Source organism: Rhea americana, unplaced genomic scaffold, assembly GCF_003343005.1.
Source record: "Rhea americana isolate MKP2758 unplaced genomic scaffold, rheAme1 scaffold_138, whole genome shotgun sequence".
Lineage (NCBI taxonomy): Eukaryota > Metazoa > Chordata > Aves > Rheiformes > Rheidae > Rhea > Rhea americana.
The window spans coordinates 2,129,181-2,148,965 of record NW_028185461.1 but is presented as its reverse complement, the minus strand read 5'-3'; the positions used below and the strand labels follow the sequence as shown (position 1 = coordinate 2,148,965).

The window sequence follows — 19,785 nt, the reverse complement described above, 5'->3', positions numbered from 1 at the left end:
AGAGATTTTTATTTAATAGAAAATGACACGCCACACATTTTGAAAGCTGAAGGGAAAGCTACAGAATTGCTGCTTGTTTTATCAGGTACAGTGATTCTAGCAAAATATATTACATATAGTTTCTGATGTCATAGAAATACTAATTTTGTTAAAATAGTAATCATGAAGACACCTTGAAAAATGCAAAGCTCCTATGAATAGAAAAGACTAACAAGCTTTTTCTTAAAATTAATGAATGATTAAACATACAACAGGCTAAACAACTAGAAACATTATGTAGACGAGTAGCTTTATATTTCTCAGCTTTTAGCAAAACTATTTTTTTAAATGGTTTGAGTTGGAAATTGATAATATAACAGTGATATAAGATTACTTAAAATATGCAGCAGCATGTTAAAACCTTGTAATTGGAGTCTGGTTAAAATTATAGTTCAGTAAATAAAAAAAATTAAAAATGATAGAATTTCTGTGAAAGAGCAAGAATAATAGTTTTGCATCAAAGGAAATGAAGAAGAGTATCTGAGGCATAGAAGGGGACATCCAGATAGGTAGCTGGTCCTTGTTTTTGCCTTAAGTAAGTTTGCTGCATTTATTTTTGACTAATGATGTATAACTAACATGGACAGTTTGTAATGGACTTGGTCAAGTCAGTTTGTTCCTGTTGTTCTTTGCATCTTCTTGGAAGTACTTGTACTAATTATTCTTGAAAAAAGATATTGTTGTCAAAACTCCATTGCATTCTTAGTTTAGCCATTTACGATAACAGTCTGAATTAGCATTCAGGTGCAGCACTTTATTATAAAGAGATGTTAATTAGATTTTCTTGTTCTGCTAGCTTTCCTTTGCTTAATAATACAAATTCCTGTGTGTCCTGTTTACCATGCTCTCCCCCAAAATTTGTACTTGGTATTTCACTTTGATTCAAGTTATTCCTGTTTCTCAATACGATAAAATGCATTGTTGCAGTTTTAATGTTAGAAATCTAGTGCATTGACAGCGTTTTTGCAATGTCTATAATAGGAGAGAGTTACAAGAGTGTTGTTTTTTTCCTTTCTTCCTTTTCATTTGTTTTGGTGCATGCTCAGCCTATATGCAGCGGTGCTCCCAGAAGCTGCTGTCCTTACTTGCGAGAAGGAGCCTGAGCTGCTGGTTTTGAAGGGTGTTTCCCCCGCAGTGAACTTAGGCTAGTGTCAACCAGCTGAATGTTCTATTTCTCTCTTTTATTATTTAATCCCTTTTTTCCTTATGGCTTAAAAATGCAGTTAGAAAAATACTTCTCAATCCAGTCAAAAAGGATAATTTCCCTTCTCAAGTAAAGCGCTGGAGTATCTGGCAGAGGTGCATATTTCATAATTAAAAAAAACTATTTGCACATAAGCATAAACATTAATGGTTTAAAATAAGTGCAACCTCTTGAAACTCTATAGAAAAATCAGTTATAATTGTACAATGTATATTTTGTACTAAAGAAATTAAAATTTAATATGACAAAGAAAAAGTCAAAATAAGCATTGCTTTTTCTTTAAACTTGAATACAATAACTTGTGATATCCTTTTAAAAAGGGGAAAAAATCTTCACTAGCAGGCCCATAATTTTCAGGTGATTAAAAAAAGAAAAGAAAAAAAGAAAATTATTTCCTGGATACCTGATTTTAGAAGTTAAGCGTTATTCTAAAGTTATTAAGTTATTCTAAATTTGTCTTGCTAATTTTGAGCTGGACTAGTTTGTTTATTTCTATTTTCACTATGTCTATTTCTATTTTCACTAAAACCACGGTTTTCAGACAGTATTGATTAAACTTGAGGTACTTAGTTGTGTATATGTTTCTTGTCAATGGTATACATCCTTACAGTCRTCTCGACGATAGCCCATTCCAGCTTGAGATTCAGCTAGTTGCAAGTTTTCTTCATTCCATTTTTAAAAGTATATGTTTAAAAGTATATGTTATTGTTATCTCCTGGCTTTTATAATCTGTTAAGTCCACAAAATAAGAATATTGTTTAATGGTGTGTGTGTGTGTGTGTGTGTATATATACATATATATATATATATATAAACAAAAGTATATGTTTGTGTGTACACACACACACACTCATATATATATATACACGCACACTGTATATGCGTGTATGCATGTCGTTTCTTTGTTTTTAAGTAGTCTAAATTATTTAAGGTGTCCAGCTGATCAAAGGGGAAATTTCAAAATGTCCTTTATTAAGAGCAGGAGTAGTAATTATATTTCTTTTTCGGATACTGCTATAGCAACCTCCGTAACAGTTTGTCATGCACACTTTGTTATTATTGCAGGATCCTTTTGGTGATGTTGATCTCTCTGACCAGGAGTACTCACTGGGGTGGAACATTTTGAAGGACACGCTATAATTAAAATATTGTGATGTGGCGTTATTGCATAACTCAAGGACATGCCATTGTCACCTACCTAGTGTGTTGCAAGAACGAGATTTGTGAGTTCCATTCTAGCTGAGATTTTCTCCTGATTAACTACCACTCCCTTTAAACTTCCAGGTCCTTTAAGCTGAAAGATAGATTTTTAACGCCCCTGTTTGTTAATTAGGAGGAAACTGGGGCGCAAGCGGTGGGTTGGCGGTGATGGCAAAGGAGCGTGCATGCATATCCAAGGTGCAGAGCAACGAGGAGACTGTGTGTGCCAGGCTGCGAGCCCGCGTGCGGGCGTGGGGAAGTGCAGCACCGCCAATTAAAGAAGTTAGGCAGAGCGAGTAAGACATGAAAATCCTTGCTAATATTAGGTGAAAAACTCCAAATTGTATTATGCTTGGACTGACTAGAGCGTGGAAGAATCAAAACAATTCAATTTGCTATACTATTTTCCCAGAAGCTGGAAAACTAATAAATCAAAACTGCAGTTGAATGCCTTATTTTCATACAAAGTTTCAGATTAACCTGGTACAATTATATAAAGAATAGTTGGCAGAGAAAACATAGCAATTTTAAGCAGCATCTAATGTCTTACAGGTTTTGCCATATTTCTACATAATACATTAAGTTTCTGCATGAAAAGAGGGGCTTAAATGCTTTTTACCAACCAGAGTTAATTATTGGAAAGAGCTGCACAAGTCACTTTCTTCTCACAGACTAAAATACCTCCTTCTCCCGTCAAAACTTTCTGCTGAAGTCTTAAGCTGTGCCCTAAGTGCACCTGCTAGGAGCAACCGGGGCTTCTGCAAAACGGCAGCTGCAAAACGAACGCCTCCGCCTGCCTTTTCCCGTGGTAATGTGAGCACGGTTTGTTTGAGCATTTCCCTTAAAAAAAAAAAAAAAAAAAAAAGGAGAAGAAAAGAAAAGAAAAAGCCCAGAAAGGTGCTTACCAGATGCATAGATGTCAGAAAGCTCCGGGGCACCCGGCGGTGGTGAGCTGGAGCTGTCACTGCTGGGAGAGAAGTACCTGTTCTTGGCTGGCTGGCTAAGTGAAACTGCAGGAGGCTGTTTCAGGGGGAGGGACTTAAGAAGTGTAGGAGTTGAGCCCGCGGGGTGTAGAGATGCACCTGATATTACTCCAGCCTGAAGCTACGATTCATTTGTTTGCGTCCCCGGCTTTCGTTCGGCATTACCTCAGCACCTGAGCTGTCGAAGGGAGCGCTTGCCACTTCTGCACCCTCCAACGACCGAGTTTGGCTCTGAGTGGCCGTGCCTGTCCCTCTGAGTAGTCATCTGCAAAGCAGGGGCCAGAATGGCTTGGGTGATGCACTGAGCTCTTCACAAGTGTAACTGCAGTAAAAATGACTTGGAAACAGCAGAACCAACTGTACGCAGGGGGTAGTAAAGCTTAAAAATAACCATTTGATGTTTTTATTTAGCTATTTTTTTGCTTGAATGCTTTTGTACCTTTCGTATCCTTGTGACCCCCCCCCCCAACTTTTATTTAAGTTTTCTTGTCCTTCATGAATCTCCGCTCTAAAGGCGGGACTGAACTAACTCCAAGCTTGCTTGGTGCAGGAACCTGCCAAAGCTTGCCTATAATAAACAGTCAAATGCACAGATCCTGTAAATGGGAAGGAGTCCCCTCAGCAAGGATCTGGTTATCATGTCTATATGTTTACTCGGGAGCTGTAAACCTGCGTGGTGAAAGGAGAAAGCTGAATGATCATCCATCGATTAGTGCTAGCACTTGCTTTTAGTTAGAGTTCATAAATGGCAAATACAAAGTGAAAGAATAACCTCTTGCATACCGGTGCTTTAAAGGGAGAATCTTTTGATAGTTCTAGCTGCTTCTAAAATAAATTCTTGATACTGTATTTAAAAATTATTTTTTTAACTACTATTTCTAATGTTACTGAGACATTAAAAACTATTAAATTCAGCCTGTTGAACAGGATAGCCTTCCCTTGTCTCCCACACTCCTCTATAGCTGCTACAGTTGGAGATTGTTACTTTTCAAAGTAGAAAATTCACCATACTTCCGTATGTGAAAGTTTCAGCAATTTCTTGAATGATAATTAAGGAAATTTGACACTATAAAGCCTTTTTGGGCAGTGGGTAAAAGTTCTTTCAAAATTAGTTTCTAAAGTAGTGTCTTAAAAATCATTTTAAAAATATGGCTTGATGGAATGAGTTACGGACATCTACTTTTCTATCTGTGGATGCAGATCACCATCCTTTCCTTTGCTATGCCAGTGTATCTTTATCAGAAATTATTCTTAATAAAAGCGATCACTAACTTTAAGGTAAAAAGATAGGTCTTGTTTTGTTTTCATTTTTCTGTAACGCAGCTTAGCAGTGTAGAAAGATGTCATATTACTGCCAGGTGTTTGCAAGTCTTTCGGCTTTGGCTGTAATAATGAGGATATTTGTAGTCCCTTATTCTTCCATTTCTATTTTGAAGAAATATTAAGTAGTATATTGGGAAGATTTGAGCTGCAGAGAAAGTTCTTGTAATGTCAGTCTGAAAAGACCTGAGAGAAGTCCTTTGCTTTATCAGTAGTCCTCACCTGCCAGAAAAGAGCATTTCTTTCATGTTAACAGGTTTGTTTGTATATCAACCTGCATAACTGTCCTCTTTTTTTCTTCTACAAATGTGGATCATTTTACGTTTTCTGTAGCACAGGGAAAGTACCATCAGGTTTCTTTTTCTGTCTGTGGTGGGTATGATAGTTTTTAAGAAGCAGAAGTAAGATTTCCTTGAATAGGGTCAAATCACATATTTGTTTTGAAAAAGCATTGCAATTTCTGACACCTAGAGGAAGCTCTTGAAGGACACTTTTAATATAGATGACTGAATTGGGGTAAGAGGCAGACCCTATTCAAAAATTTTGATCCCTCCCTCCCCTCCCATCATCTGTTGTGTGAAGGAGATATGGGATGTCTCCCCGCTGCCTCGATCCAGGTAAAGGATGGAATCAACTTTAAATTTAGCTACTCCCTGGAAATTGCAATTGTTAGGCAGGTCAGCAGAAATCAGCTGCTGAACAAAGTGAAACTGCAAAAAGAAAAAGCAAGGGAAATGGGGGGTTTATTGGCACTTGGATGGTGTTGAAAAGCCACTTCTGGGAGAAAAGATTCCTCAGTGGACCCCATAAAAGGAAGCTGATAGCTCCTGTTTGTGTGTGCTGCTAGAAGTAATAAATCCCGATTGCAGTGATAGTATTTCATCACCTAATTTTGTTAACCCATTATGCTTGCATTTTGCATGAGTATTAGATAAACTGGTCCCAGTCACCTGTTGGTAACACCTGTTTTAGCTTACTTGAGCACAACAATCAGCTTATTGGAGGAGAGCACCAGGATTGCCATCATAACACTTGTGCTATTGATATTTTCCCCCCAAGTTCCTTTTTTATTGTGATTATTTTGTATCTCTGGAGGGCAGTAGTTGTAGTTTTATAGCTTCTTCTTTTATAGAATATACTGCTTTCTTCTAAACTACTTAAAATTCAGTCTCCCAATATTATCAAGTAAATGTAGTTGAATGTCACAGATTTTATTACTGTAGCATAAGACTGCAATTTTTTAAATGCTATTAAACTCCCTCTTTATATTTTTGTTTAAATTCTTAGGCTCGTCGTTGGTTTTAAAGAGAAAACAAAATGTCAGTAGCAGAAACAATACATAGGCACAGGAGGAACCTAACCTGTTCTTGATAAAACTGCTTTATCTGATTTTTATTTTCATCTTGCACCTCACAGTTCAGTTCCCAAGATGTATGAAGTGGTGCCTAGCATTGCTCTGGTCAGTTATCCACCACTGCATTTGTCAGGTAATTATTAATTTTCTGCTCAAAAGCCAAGTATGACCCGGCCGGTGGACTGGTTCTTGTTTTGACCTTTCCTCATCTCCGTCGGGACTCTGATACAGGCATTCAGAGGGTGTCCATTGATTGTCAGTCATCAAGAGTGTTTCCAGGTCTTTCTAGAGACATCTTACAAATTCATGAGCTAGTTATTACAAAAGAGAGGTATGATCAAAGATAAATAGGAATAAATTCACGGAGGTGGACACTGGCAGGCTTGCAGCTAGTGAAGCATAGAGCTTGGATTTATAGAAGTGTCTTTAAACTGCATGACTGGCACTTCTGTCTTTGTCACCTTGGTTCCGTATGTAGATGACATAGCTCTATTTGAGCTAATAGTTCAAGGAAGTCTGATTTTCCTTCTTCTCTGATAACTTGAACTTAAGTTGTTGACGGATTTTACTCTGTGTTAGCATGTTTGCATTAGGCTATTCTTTACCAGTTGCAGAACGGAGCAGATGATTTGAATACAATTGGTATAACTCGTGCTGGGTCCCAAAACATTATGTGATTCTTGTACAATATTCTCGTAACTATTTTCTTCTATCTCATATGAATAGTTATCAGTCTTAATACTTTTCAAATAACACCTTTGAAAGTGCCTTTGTTTTTCATAATGATTCCAGTCCCTGACTTTGGAGATATGTCTGGGCAGATTACCTTGCTGATGTTTGTGAGCCACTTGTTCATGATTACTAGTGCAAATTATTTCTTTGGGAAAAGAATAAAAGTTCAGTAGTTAATACCAACTGCAGATTGTATTTTTAGATATTTATTGTGGCCTGTGTTGTTAGTGTTTGGCCTGGAACTAGGAATGATCTTCCTTCTGGTGCCCATCCTCTCCCTTGGGCAGTGAAACATCTTGGGGGAAGTAGGTAGCATCAGAAATTGAGACTGTAGGCAAAACTGTAAACTGCTTATGAGAAAGGGTTTTTAATAATCATTCTTTTCATTACTAGTCATTCCAACAGATAAATATGTCTTTATTGAATTTCTGCTTGATGTTCAGCTTATATGTTCACTTTTAAAATTTATTTTATTAAAATGATTTTCATGCAGTATGTGTTCATTTTTGCTTTGGTTTCAAAACTTACGCCAGAGATTGAGATGGTTCTCTCACCTATGTCATATAAAGCTTTTCTTATAGAATCCAATAGTATGGATCTGAATTATGCCATGTCCAGTTCTAATATATGGAAGAGTAGTCCCTCACACTTTTCTTGAGTTATCAGTGACTAGGTGCTGCTATGATGCCAGGGTTGTGAAGAAGAGAACAATCTGATTCATAATGAATATTCCTTGACTCAAGATATGATTTTGGCTTTCAGTTATTCTTTAAAATATGTCAAATTTATTTTGTAAAGATTTATATGATTAATATATGTTAAAATACATACTTAAATACATTTTTTAAAGCAAGGAATGTAAGGCAGCAAGTGAAATCTGGTATTTTGTTCTATTCCTGAAAAAAGGATTTCAAATGCCGCAGTTCTTGAACCAAGTTATGGGTTACCTTGCAGCTGTAAAGTTTTGATTGTATTTAATATGAATTACGCTGCTAAAATGACATGTAGGGAAAACATTCTGCTAAGCAAAACGTCTAGAAGTTGTTTAAAAGCTTAGGATCTGAGGAACTACCAATGAAGTATTTCTGTGAATTTCTACGTTTAGAATTGCAGCACTCTTAAAAGAAACATTGCTTACTGCGCAGCATATGTCAGGGCCAAAAATTTGTATTTTAGTGTGGTTTCAGTACATCTTTTGTCTTGTGCTATATTTGTGGTTTTGTAGGCTTCAGACTGTTATTTATAGGGTTTTTTATTTAATTGGGTGGGGATAAATACTAAACAAACAAGAGAATCCTAATTTACTTGAATTTCTTGTTTGCTTGTGAAAGGACATTATTAAAATTTCTCCTGATGACAGCACAATATAAACTTTCTAGCTAATAAGGTGTGTCATGCATAGGAGAAACTTTCTGTATAGGAAACAACATATATAGGAACATGAAACTTCCTAGATGTTCGTAGCATGTCAGAGTAATATAGATTCATATATAGTAAAATAGTGTTTCATGGTCAAAGATAACTTTTTTTTTGATTGTTGTACATTATGTGGTTGATCCTGGTTTTGCTATAAAAATATGCAAAATATTTATGCTTAAAGTAAGATTGGAAGCATTTGCATCTCTGGAGTAAGAAGAGGAAGGGAAGTAGTTTAGAAGAAGTGCCTGGTTAAACTTTCAATGGATTGGTGCTTTCTTTGGTGGGATTCCAGACAGGAAGACTGTTATTCTTGATCCGCCTATATGCTTATATTCCCTTACTCATTTGCAGTGAATGGATTGAAGCGGTCCTCCATTCCTTATTTAACTGTGCCAACAAGGAAAGCAAATTTTGAATTGAAGGCAATGATGTTGAAGAGATATACAAATAAAATGTGGATAACTCAGAAGCCTAACACTGGTGGGTTGATGTGGGTGATCCAGATCTTGAATTTGATTTCCTATCTTCAGAATATTAATAACTGGGAACACTAAGTGGGTAATAAATAGGGTGGGGAAAAAACACGACTTTTGGGGAAACAGCTTTTCTTTCTTTTGTTTATAAGTTACCTTCAGAATACAGAGAGAAACGAAAGAGAGTAAAGAAGAAAGGGAGCATTTGAAGGCTGCTGTCAAAGGATACTGATAGTGAGGGAGCTGTGTTAAATTTGAGACATCAGGTGATGGGCTTGTTAGGTTATGATGTCTTGGGATTCAATCTGAAAATCAGTCACTTAAGAATTGCAGAAGTTCTGCTTTTGGGATACTTTATCAAACTCCTCTGTCTTGCTCTGATTTGGAGAGGGCCAGCTTTTATTTCTGTTGATGCAGTGCTCCTAAGAGAAGGAGCTCCATGAGACTTCATCGATTTCCTGAGCATGTCTGTAAGAGTGGGTTAAAACCTTATTCATTCACGCTTTGTCTTGACTTGGATGGGAAGGTAGTTCGGAAGGTCTTTGTGCATCCATGGGGTGTTTGCTTTTTGCCTTGCAGTCAAAGAGGTAGGACACATCGCTACACGTATCCAAGATCCTGACTTAGGGAAATACTTGTATATTGTTCCTGTTGAATAGTAAGCACTTTGTTTAGATAGGAAAAAGACTGGTTGTTTCAGTTGACATTTCTTCTGTATTTAAAAAATTTGTCCCATGGTCTTGTACTTTTTGTCTCTTGTGGTTGAGTTTGGAGAGATTTACATGAGTCAGCAACCTTCTGGAAAGCTAAAGGGGAACATTTGACTGAGCAGTGATGGCAGTTTCTAGACTGGTTCACAAATGATTATTTGAAGTACTAGGGGGTAGCTTTGCATTTGACATTTGGTAATCTGTTTTAGGTTTGAAGAATAAAAATAGACCTCTGAAAAATTACATTATGAACTTCTCTGTTGACTATAATATTAATCTGAATATGAATGTGATCTTTGTTGGCATCTAGAAAGCTTGGAAAGGCCCAGGCTTACTTCTGAAAACTGTAGAAGACAAGTTTAAACTACTCCCTCAGCCCTCCTGCCGGTTCTGGTTTCAAGGGTATTCTGGGAAGAGCACCCTTGTGGTTTGAGAAACCACTGAATTTTGATACATAAAGAAATTGATCTTTCTAATCTTCTGTTGTTAACTTATAGATGGTCTTTTGTAAGTACAGAGCTGTTTCATGTTTACATGATAGAGCATAAATTGGAGGTAGATCTGATAGTACCAATGATGTTTGCTTGACAGTTCCTATTACGTGATTCTGTTCTCACTTGTGCTTTTAACTCTGCTTTATTTTAATGGTGTGTATTGGATGTGACTGGACCAAGATAATAAGAGCAGAATGGAGAAGGGAGGGCAAGATAGGGTGAGAGGCAGACTGAAGTTCAAATAGTCTTACAGAAATCCATTCTATAAACTTGTTTGCAAACTCTGTTTTTCATGATTTTTTTTGTGTTTTTGTATTCCAGAATAAGTAGCTTGATACTGATTTGCAGCTGCCTGGGTTTTTGGAGGATGCAACAAGAAGTTAGGCTTCTGAAATATGTTAGTGTATTTTATGGTGGTAGTTAATTGTGAGGCTTTTGGCAAGTCTCCAGGTACTTTTCATCATAGATACAGGAAGAAATGGAAAAGACTCTTAGAAAATGGAGAACACCCAAACCTGAAAGGCTGGTTATAGAAGAATTTCTTTTCTCTAACTCCCAGGTGAACTTTAAAAAATAATATGTGGTCTTGAAAATAATATATATTTTTTTAAATTCACAATGCATATTTTGTCATGTTAGTTTTCAGATTAGCAAGGAAACGTAAGTAGCATAGAAATATTTTTTTGCTAGTCAGCAGGGCTAAGCAAGAAGAAATGAGCCGAAGCTTCCCCTACTTCACTGCCGGTGCAACTGGGAAGTGATATAAATACTTAGCAGAGAATAAATGGCAATAAATTGCTTCTAGTTTTTTCGCTGTAAGGTTTATCCTGTTATTGCACAACCTTAGCCTAAGGTTGGAGTTTCTTTGGTGATTTTTCTTCCCTGACACCTACTGTTAGAAATTTACAAAATTTTTATAATCCTTCAGAATAAGTCATGTATTTGCATAGTAGGATTCCTTCATAAGCCTGTTTCTTCATGTCCTTAAACTGCAGTTTACTACTGCTTAATTTAAAGGAAGAGCTCTGTTAGCTGTACGAAGGCCTCTGTTCAGTGCTCATATTGCCTTTGGCATGAGTGGGTAGGTTAATCCCTAACATTGTTTAGCACTCTATTTCAGCATGAAAGGGGAGGTACGTCAATCACGTCTTCGGTCAGCTCTAACCTTTTTAGTGCAGTCAGGTAGGGGTGCTTGATGATACTGAGTTTTGATGGCTGCATTACATAATGAGGTTAAGATTGCCTTGCCAAAATACAGCTCTTAGTTGGCTTCCTTGTTGGCCTCTTGCCATCCTCCAAAACTGACCCTAGCTTCAGTGCTGTAGCACTTCTGCAAGCCTGCCATTAGTTCACTGAAGCAGATACCTGGGGAATGAAAGCTCACATCCAGCTGTTTAAATGCTGTATTTAAGTAATGTGATTGGTATCAAACAGTAAGTCTTTGGCAGAGAGATAGTTAGAATTGCAGTTCGTTAGGGCAACATCCGGCTTCACCAGCAACCCCTTCTCACCCTGCCCAACAGCCAGGCTTTGCATCACGTATTTTCCACCCTCAACAGCAAGGCAGACAGCCATCTCCTTTGCTGCCCAGCTGTGATTCATTGTTGGAGCAGGTCTTTCCTGTGTGCTGGCTGAGATAGGTCCATGAAAAAAAATATCACGTGATCATGTAATTAAAGACTCTCTTGATTCATTAAGTAGTGTGAGAGTGAACTGAGATCGCAACCAGACAGACACAGTCCTTCCTAGTCACGGGTTTCAAAATGCTTGTTGGGTCTGTGGGTATGCATATATGCAGCCTTGTATACGTGGATCAGTGTTAAACGTGACAAGCTTAGGGCAGCTTCAGAGGCAGCTGAGGAGGCTTCAGCTGTTAAATTCTAGCAGAGCTTCTGAGCACGTATGAATTGCGATACTCTTCCCTTCCTGCCTTGCAAACTCCTAACTAGGTCAAGCCCGGGTGCAGGAATGAGAGACCGCCTGTGGACCATGCTCAGACGCTTACCCCACCGGATGCAAGAGCAGAGCGTTTCAGAGAAGCACTCTGGAACGTTTTCCAACAGACAAAGCACTACACGCGTTTTCTTTTCCTCGTGGCCGAAATTATTGTTGTGGATGAAATACTCTTTTGAGAGTACATTCTGAAGTAGACAGCTTGTTTAGAAAACACGAGAGCAAATCATAAATGTTTGGCAGAGCTGTAAACAAATATTTATTCCTGATAATCGGCCTAATCTAGAATTATCTATGTTTGCATCTGTGTTGATATATTAAATACTGGTATAAGAGCCTGAATGAAGCTACAGTTAGAGCCTACCTCTTTTTCTAAAAGAGGATGGAGTGCAGTATAAAAACATATGGTCTCAAATCTGAAACTCTTCGCAATGCAAAGAGAGTTCTTTTTGGGCATAGGAATGATAGTGAGAGGTAGGCTATTAAGAACACGGGAAGTTTGCTTATTGTAGATACGCCTATCTACCTATTTTCTTATGCTTGTGGCTCACAAAGAGGATGAACCCAGCAAAGGACACTTCTGCAATGAGTTAGTTTTATTCAAGAACAATTTAAAAAAATAAAATTATTTTTCAAAACTTGTTCTTGGTATTTATGCTTAGAATTGTGATTAAGCTCCATAATTCACTAATAACTGTAATGTTGCTAGATGTCCTTTTAGTGGCATTGTGCACAATACTTCAGTAATGGTAGCCAACCACTATTTAATTGTATTAAGAAAGCTTCTCAAACAGTTCATAGCAAAATCCGAGACTTATCTAAAAGACAATTCTGACTTGTTCTAGGAGTGGCATACTTTAGTCTTAAAATAAATGTAGAACAATTTTTAATTACCTTGAGATCCACTGAATAAATCTATTTTAAATGAAATAGAGTTAACATGGAATTTTGCAATTTTCTCATGCAGACAAGACCTAAGGCAAAGAAACAGGCTTTTTGTTGTTTGTTTGTTTAATTACTGTATTTGTATGTTTTTTGTGATAAACATTGCAATAAATAAAAAATACACAGCAATATGAAGTAACACATGACTTCTCATGCATGTGTTGTAGGCTAGGTTTGTGTACGGTATGTTCATAAAACCATGGTTTTTTTTTAAGACTAGTATGAAGCATTTCTCATTTAGTTAAGGCTACCGCGTGCTCCATCAGTTATATCAGTGTCGCTTGTGTTGATCACCTGCGACTGAAAGGCCGTGGGAGGGTTTGAAATCCGGATTTAGAAAAGCCAAACGGCTGTGCAACCTGTCACCGAGGTGAGAGCAGATCTCTTGTTTGCAAAGCTCTGGAGGCCGACGTTGCCTCTGCCTTTTCTCGAGGCTGGAGCGCAGGGCCGTGTTGCAACCTGCAGTTATGCTGTTAGGTAAGGCAGGGTGGAGTGCAGCAGGTGCTTATTAATACCTCTAGGCTACAGGTAAAGGTGACTGTAGTCTCTTGAATGTTCATAGAGCTCAACAGGTGGATATTGATTTCAGAATTGGGCTGGGAGTGGATGCTGCTTATTGTCTGTTTTAAGGGCAAACTTTTAATGTAGAACTCTTGGCAGAAATGGTAACTTTTAAAATGAAGTGACGCTTCAGCCCTTCTTGTCATCTACTCTCCCTCTGTTTCAAGGAGGAAATGGCATATTTCTAATCTCCAAAATAAAAAGGGCTCGTCTCTACCCTTCCAAATGATTTTTGCTTTCTTTTCTTTTCTTTCTTTTTTTTTTTCCACTTGTGTTTTTTTCTTTGGAGGAATTGATTTGGGGTATGAATTAGACATCATTTTACATCTGAAAAACAGTGTAGACCAGCACAGTACAACACTGACTGCACTGACTACTGGGGAATTGGTTGTTATGTTGAGTAGAAATTATGTTACAGATATAAAATGCAGAGACTGACTGCAAGGCCTTGAACTTCATTGCTACTTTGTGTATAAAACACAACTCTGGAAGAGTATGAACCTGAACAGTTTAGATCTGAGGAAAAGGTTAAATAAAATTTAACTCTGTGTTTTGTGTTTAGACTGAAGACAGAAAGTTGTATGTATGTGGTAATGTGAACAGCCTCTATCAAGCTATGGGTTAGGAAGGTCTTTTTAAGATACTTCAATTACAGGAGGTTAGACACTGCAGATATTTTGCCTGTATTGCTCCTTCTTGACTTCAGACATGCTCCTGCATCACTGCAGGAAGCTAGAACAGAAGAAACCTGGGTCATCTTTGAAGAAATTTAGGGTAAAGAATAAAGTGAGAACTGAAATTTTTGGTAGGATTTCTTTTGTTGTTATAACTCTTAAATGCCAACAGGAAATATAATGCTGGTGGTGAATCCCCCCCCACACACACTTTTTTTTTCCCCCCAAACAGAAATATTTATCAGCAGTCTTTATATAGCATTTCCCGTAGTCCATGATTTACCGGCAAGTATTCTACCACTGATGGCATGAAAACTTTAACCAATCACCCCATGATCAGTAATTTACATTTCCATAATTTTCTGTTACAAGATCCCTGGCAGCATCATCTGTGTCTTAGAGACTCACCCTGGTAAGTCCTGTGCCAGCTGCTGTTGATGCTACCATTTGGGAAATTACTACCCTAAATTAAAACCCACCTGTTTTTCCTTTTGTACAGACAATTAAAATGTGACAGGCTGCTTATGCACATGATTTCTGCAGGCATTTCTACAGATATTTCTGTGCATTTCCCCCTCCCACCCTGTTTTTGTTCAGCATGCAGAGGGATGAGAGCATGCTTACAGCTGTCTCAAGTAGCTGGAGTAATCACATTGCACTGAAGGAAATCTGCAGCAGCTTTGCAAAATTGCCTTTGGCGGCTGTTTTAGTGTTCCTGTAGAACCAGCTAACTCCTTTTTTTTTTTTTTTTTTTTTTTTTTNTTTTTTTTTTTTTTTTCTTCCCATCAGTTGATGTAGCATTTTTCAAAACAAGCTGGTCGACATTTTTGAAGATTTTTATTGCAGTTTCTTTCAGAACTGGAAGGTGCCAAAATACCCATCCATCTTTGCTATATCATTGTTCCCAAATGGGAATTGTATTTTTCTTTCCATGTAGTGCCTGTGATGCAGAGAGCTGCATCTTGCCTATTGCTCTGATTACTGCTTTCTTTTCTTTAGTAGGTTTAAAGTAATTTAAATGGCAGTTTAACACTTCTCCATGTATGAAGCATATTTTGTTTTCTTTAAGGTAGCAGTCATACAAGGACTGAACTGAACATTGCATTTTAATTATTTAGTGATTATTCCCTTCATCCAAGTATGTGTCTTTAGCAAGTCACAGTTGCTGAAGAAATACAGTTCTTCAATGGGCTCATCTTTTGACAAGTATTTTCTAAGGGAAAAAAGATGCGTTTGATAAATTTGATGCAGTAGGGAGACATTTGAGAGAGACTATTTGCTTTTTGTAGAGGCTGTTTCTGCAGGCATTATTCATTTATTAAAGATATGCCATCTAGAGAGAGATGTATTCAGATTACATTTCTGGGTTTGCAGATGCCAGAAGGAAGCCCTCCAGGGAGCTTTACATGCGGTATTTGTTAAACTGTGGCAGTGTATTGCTAGAGCTGTGCAGGAGAATTCTTCTTTAAGTTTTTGGATCTCTTACTTGTGGAAAACTGTTCAACTTCTCCATTTTTCACGGGGACATAAGTACTAAAGCTGACATTTTTATCTACTTGCTTTCTTGACCTTTTTTTGGTCACTTCATTGTAATGACAGATATATGCTTTTTGTTAGCGTTTACTCCTGTTTTACTCCTTTGCTTGCTCCGTCTTCCCCAGTACGAGTCTGTTGCTGTCGTGCTTCAGGGTATGCCATTCAAGTATCAGCAGAGTTTTGGGTTGTGATTTGCTTCACGAGCACAGTTAAAGCCGCTCTTGTCACAGAATGAAGCTCTGCGTTTAGATGTTGCATATGCATATGTTACTAGAGACATTCTGCCAGTGTCAGTTGAGGATGATTCTCTAAGTCAGTAAGGGGAAATAGGCTAAGCATATTTTCAGGAATACACAATATAGTATTTCCATTCAGAAACAGAGTTTATTTCTTCTGCTGACTTTTTTTTTCCCCAGGTCCTGTAACTGAGTGGAGTCATCATGTATATCTTTAATAATTTGTGATAATAAAAATAGAAAATACTTGCTTATCATGAAAGAAGTCATGCCCAGTTTGTCATTTGATCTGTTCCTACTAAAAAGAATAAATAAAAAAACCTGTTGCTGAAGTCTAGTTTCCATTAAATGTTGTCCTGTGTTTTAGTACCTCTCTCTGCCCCTACAATCCAGGATAAACCTAACAGAGAAAGAAAAGGCAGCTTCCGCGGATGGCTCTTGGTTGCTTTTGTCTTGGGTCTCTTTTCCAGGCCTCAGGAGACAGCACTCGCAGATCTGGGGTTTACAGTCAATTTAAATGCATCATAACTATATTATGAAGAACAGTACATGATTCCATATTGCTGTTTAAATTGAAAATATCTCTTATTTTCTCACTGTTTGACAAAAATTGGTATGTTGGTGAATTCAGTATGACAGTTGATAGGAAAGTGAGATGTTGAAAGTTTTTTTTTTTTTTTTTTTTTGTAAACTCTTTTTCTGTATCAAAGGCTTCTGCTCTTGCATTAAGTCTTGTAGTCTTTGCAATTGTTTTGGATGTCTAAGCAGAAATGAGAGTAAACTCACTCACCTGTTTGCATTTCTAGGTTACATTACAGTTTCGTGCACGTTCTGTCTCTATGATCTGCACAATTTTGGCAGTGCTGATAGGTTCAGACTTAAAACACAGCATTGAAGTTGCTCAAAATAACAGCTTTAGGTGATATGACTATAGCAGCTCACTTTCTTAACATAAGAATCGTGTTGAACGTGTGGCTGTGCTTCAAGGGTTTGCAAGACTGTACTCACTCAAGTCCTTTTCAGGTTTGGTGTTGTTTGATTCACAGCTGTTGTTAATTAAGAAGTATTGGCCGTGTTAGGACTTGTGGTGTGATAAATGCTTAGAGATGAATTCTGATACTTTATTTTATGCTAGTTACAAGACTATTTCTTAAGAAATATTTTTGTGTAATGACAGYTGCTGCTGTTTCAGTAAGCTGCAGTATTTATGGTCCAGTACTACTTAAATTGTACTTTAAAATTGCTTTGATTTGTGAACATATACCAATAAGGAATGAGTTATATAAGCCTTCCTTAAATAAATTAAGATATGCTTGAAGTCTAGTGGGCCAAAAATGATCTGTTTTGTAAGAGGAGCTTCAAAATGCAAATTTTAGATATTTAGTAACTTTGCTTAGACAAGTCCTTCTGCAGGAAATGGGGATAGATAGATAAAACACAGTGTAGTTGTGAGTGAAGAGGGCTTGGTATCCATATTCCTTATATAATTTCTTTTTAAACTTATGTTAAAAATACAGAGAAGATACTTTAAGTCTTCTAAGTAAAGTCCCGAAGTGCAAGACTATTGCTAAATCCATTCTCTGTCAAGCTTGAGGTCAGCTAATCAATGCCCCATTCAGTTGAGAGGGGAAAATGAAACAAACCCTTAAATCTTCTCACGCCTTTCTTGCATTTTGTCTTTAGCTGTGTGTCAAGACTAAAGAACTTCAAGATGTTATCACTGTAGTAACCTTCTGATATAATTCCTAGCTTTTCTGAACAGTATTCTGCTAAATTAAGATGTTCTTACGTAGCCCCCTTGCTTCAATCCTCATTTAATTATACATGAAGAGAATAAACAAAAAAATCTTTTACTGTCAAAGAATCAAAATACTATGCAAAAATCCAAATCCCTTCTTCCTCATTCAAGATCTCAGCTAGTGAGTATTGAGTTATACCCTCTTTTCCTTCTTAAAATGCACATACGTCACACTGTACGTTTTCTCTAATGAGTACTAAATGTCCTTATACCTTTCGGTTTGCTGTATGCTTCTAATTGTTGCTTTTCTGCCCCTTTTTATTTCACAGTCATTCCCGTCATTTTGAAAGCATTAACGTATGATGAAAAAAGAGGGGCATGCAGTGTGGGTTCCAATGTGAGAGATGCAGCATGCTACGTGTGCTGGGCCTTTGCTCGTGCTTATGATCCGTCAGAACTGATACCATTTATTAATCAGATTTCAAGGTAAGTTGCTGAGCTACTTACAGTTCATTTTAAAAATCTGTTCAAAAGTAGAAAGGAGCTAGACTAATAAATAATATTCTAAGGCTCTATCTTTAAAACATTTAAAATTAGATATTGGCCAACAGTGATGCATCCATTTAGGGGTACACTTAAGAAGTAGCTTCTGTGTCCCATATAGTGAGGATGAAATTAGTTCAGCTCTGAATGTTGTTCTCCATGGAACAGAAATTTTGGTTTCTCTGAAAAGACATCATTCAAAGGATATTATTAAAAATTACCAGATATGCTGATTATCTTTGGAGTCAGAAAGAGCTGAATATGCTGGCAGGGTGAGGGGGCGAGTACAATAGTCGAATTGTCTTTCCATGTAATTGTTGAATTCTAAATTTTCTTGTTGCACTGCGATGTGGTTAACCTTTTTGGATTGAAATGTATCTAAATACTTCCTTCTCATGTGTGGTGACTTCACTTCCTTCTCTTTATCTGTCACAGCAAAACCAAAGAGAAATCTAAAGAAATGCACAGTAAAAGGATTCAGAGAAATCAGTGAGTTTCTTGTTGGAGGGGTCCTCTTTCATTTGCTTGCCATCTGATCAGCTCTGTGGTATAGATTCAGGAAGTTAAGATTTGGCTGCTTAGTGCAGTAGAGGAGAAAATAACAAACTGCTCTAAACCTGGCAACTGCTTTATGGAGCCATCCTGAGTTGGAAATAGTAGGAGAAGAGAATGCTTAAGGAGCAAGGCACTTCTTACGTTTTCAGATGCACACTGGGAATTTTGGTGCTTGAACAGATGGCACGGTTGAGCAGGTTAGGTCTAAAAGACTAAGCTGGACATCAGCTCTTCTCAAAAGAGCCATTTCAGAGCCTACTGCTTTTTATGTGCAATCTCTTAATTTTCCTTTCCAAGTGTTCTGATTCAAAGATTCCTATACCCAATTCTTTTGAGTTGTGTAAGAGCTAATTATAMAGGTTTCTTAAACCAGACTCTTTAAACCAGTCTTAGTTCGTAAGTTTTAGTTCATGTCTGAAAATTTGCTAAATGAGCTGATTGAAATACAGGCTTCCTTTGGAGGAAATTTTATTCTTGTTTAATTGAAACTGGAAAAATTAAAAATTTTATAATGGGCTCTTTATGTATCATTACGTTCAGTTACATTTTAAAAATAAAATCACTTTGTATTTCTAAAAGTGTTAAGAACTGTGCTGTGCTCTTGAATTCTTAGTAATGTCACTTTTGAAAATAAACAGATTTTATTGTAATTAGCAGAGGGAGTTAGTTAAAGATTAAAAAAAGAGATAAACTTTTTCATTTTTGATTCATTTTGTTTTCTTAGAGTACCACTGTGTTAAACCATACCTACAGCTGAAAGGGCAGGTATGCAAGTACCACTTTTTCAATCAGTAATGTCTGCTTCAAAAGGCTTACAGAAGTCAAACTTTCAAAAGGTGTCCAAATCAATATCGGTCAGATTGTGATAATGGACTAGCACTTGGTGCAGCTTTTCTCTTATACTGGGGCTTTTTCTGCAGCTACCTCTTTTCCTTTACACTAGGGCTGCTTCTGCAGCTACATTTTTTTTTTTTTTTAATCCTTTCTTTTTCTTCTATTTACCAGCTTTATGGGATTCTCTCTTTGGCATTTAGGCTTTTGTTGGCTGCACACTTGCTGATACTTCACAGTGTCTTTAGCAGCTCTGTAAATACAAAGAGGTAACTTCTAACAGTT

At 37.2% G+C, this 19,785-nt stretch overlaps 1 protein-coding gene across 1 annotated transcript in view; it reads left to right on the top strand.

Annotated features, from left to right (window-relative positions):
• Positions 1-19,785, top strand: part of TBCD (tubulin folding cofactor D) — a 130,019-nt gene that overhangs the window by 40,431 nt on the left and 69,803 nt on the right. The window contains exon 15 of the mRNA XM_085298315.1: positions 17,901-18,057. Within this exon, the coding sequence (XP_085154441.1) occupies positions 17,901-18,057 (157 nt within the window). The remainder of the gene's footprint in view (positions 1-17,900; positions 18,058-19,785) is intronic.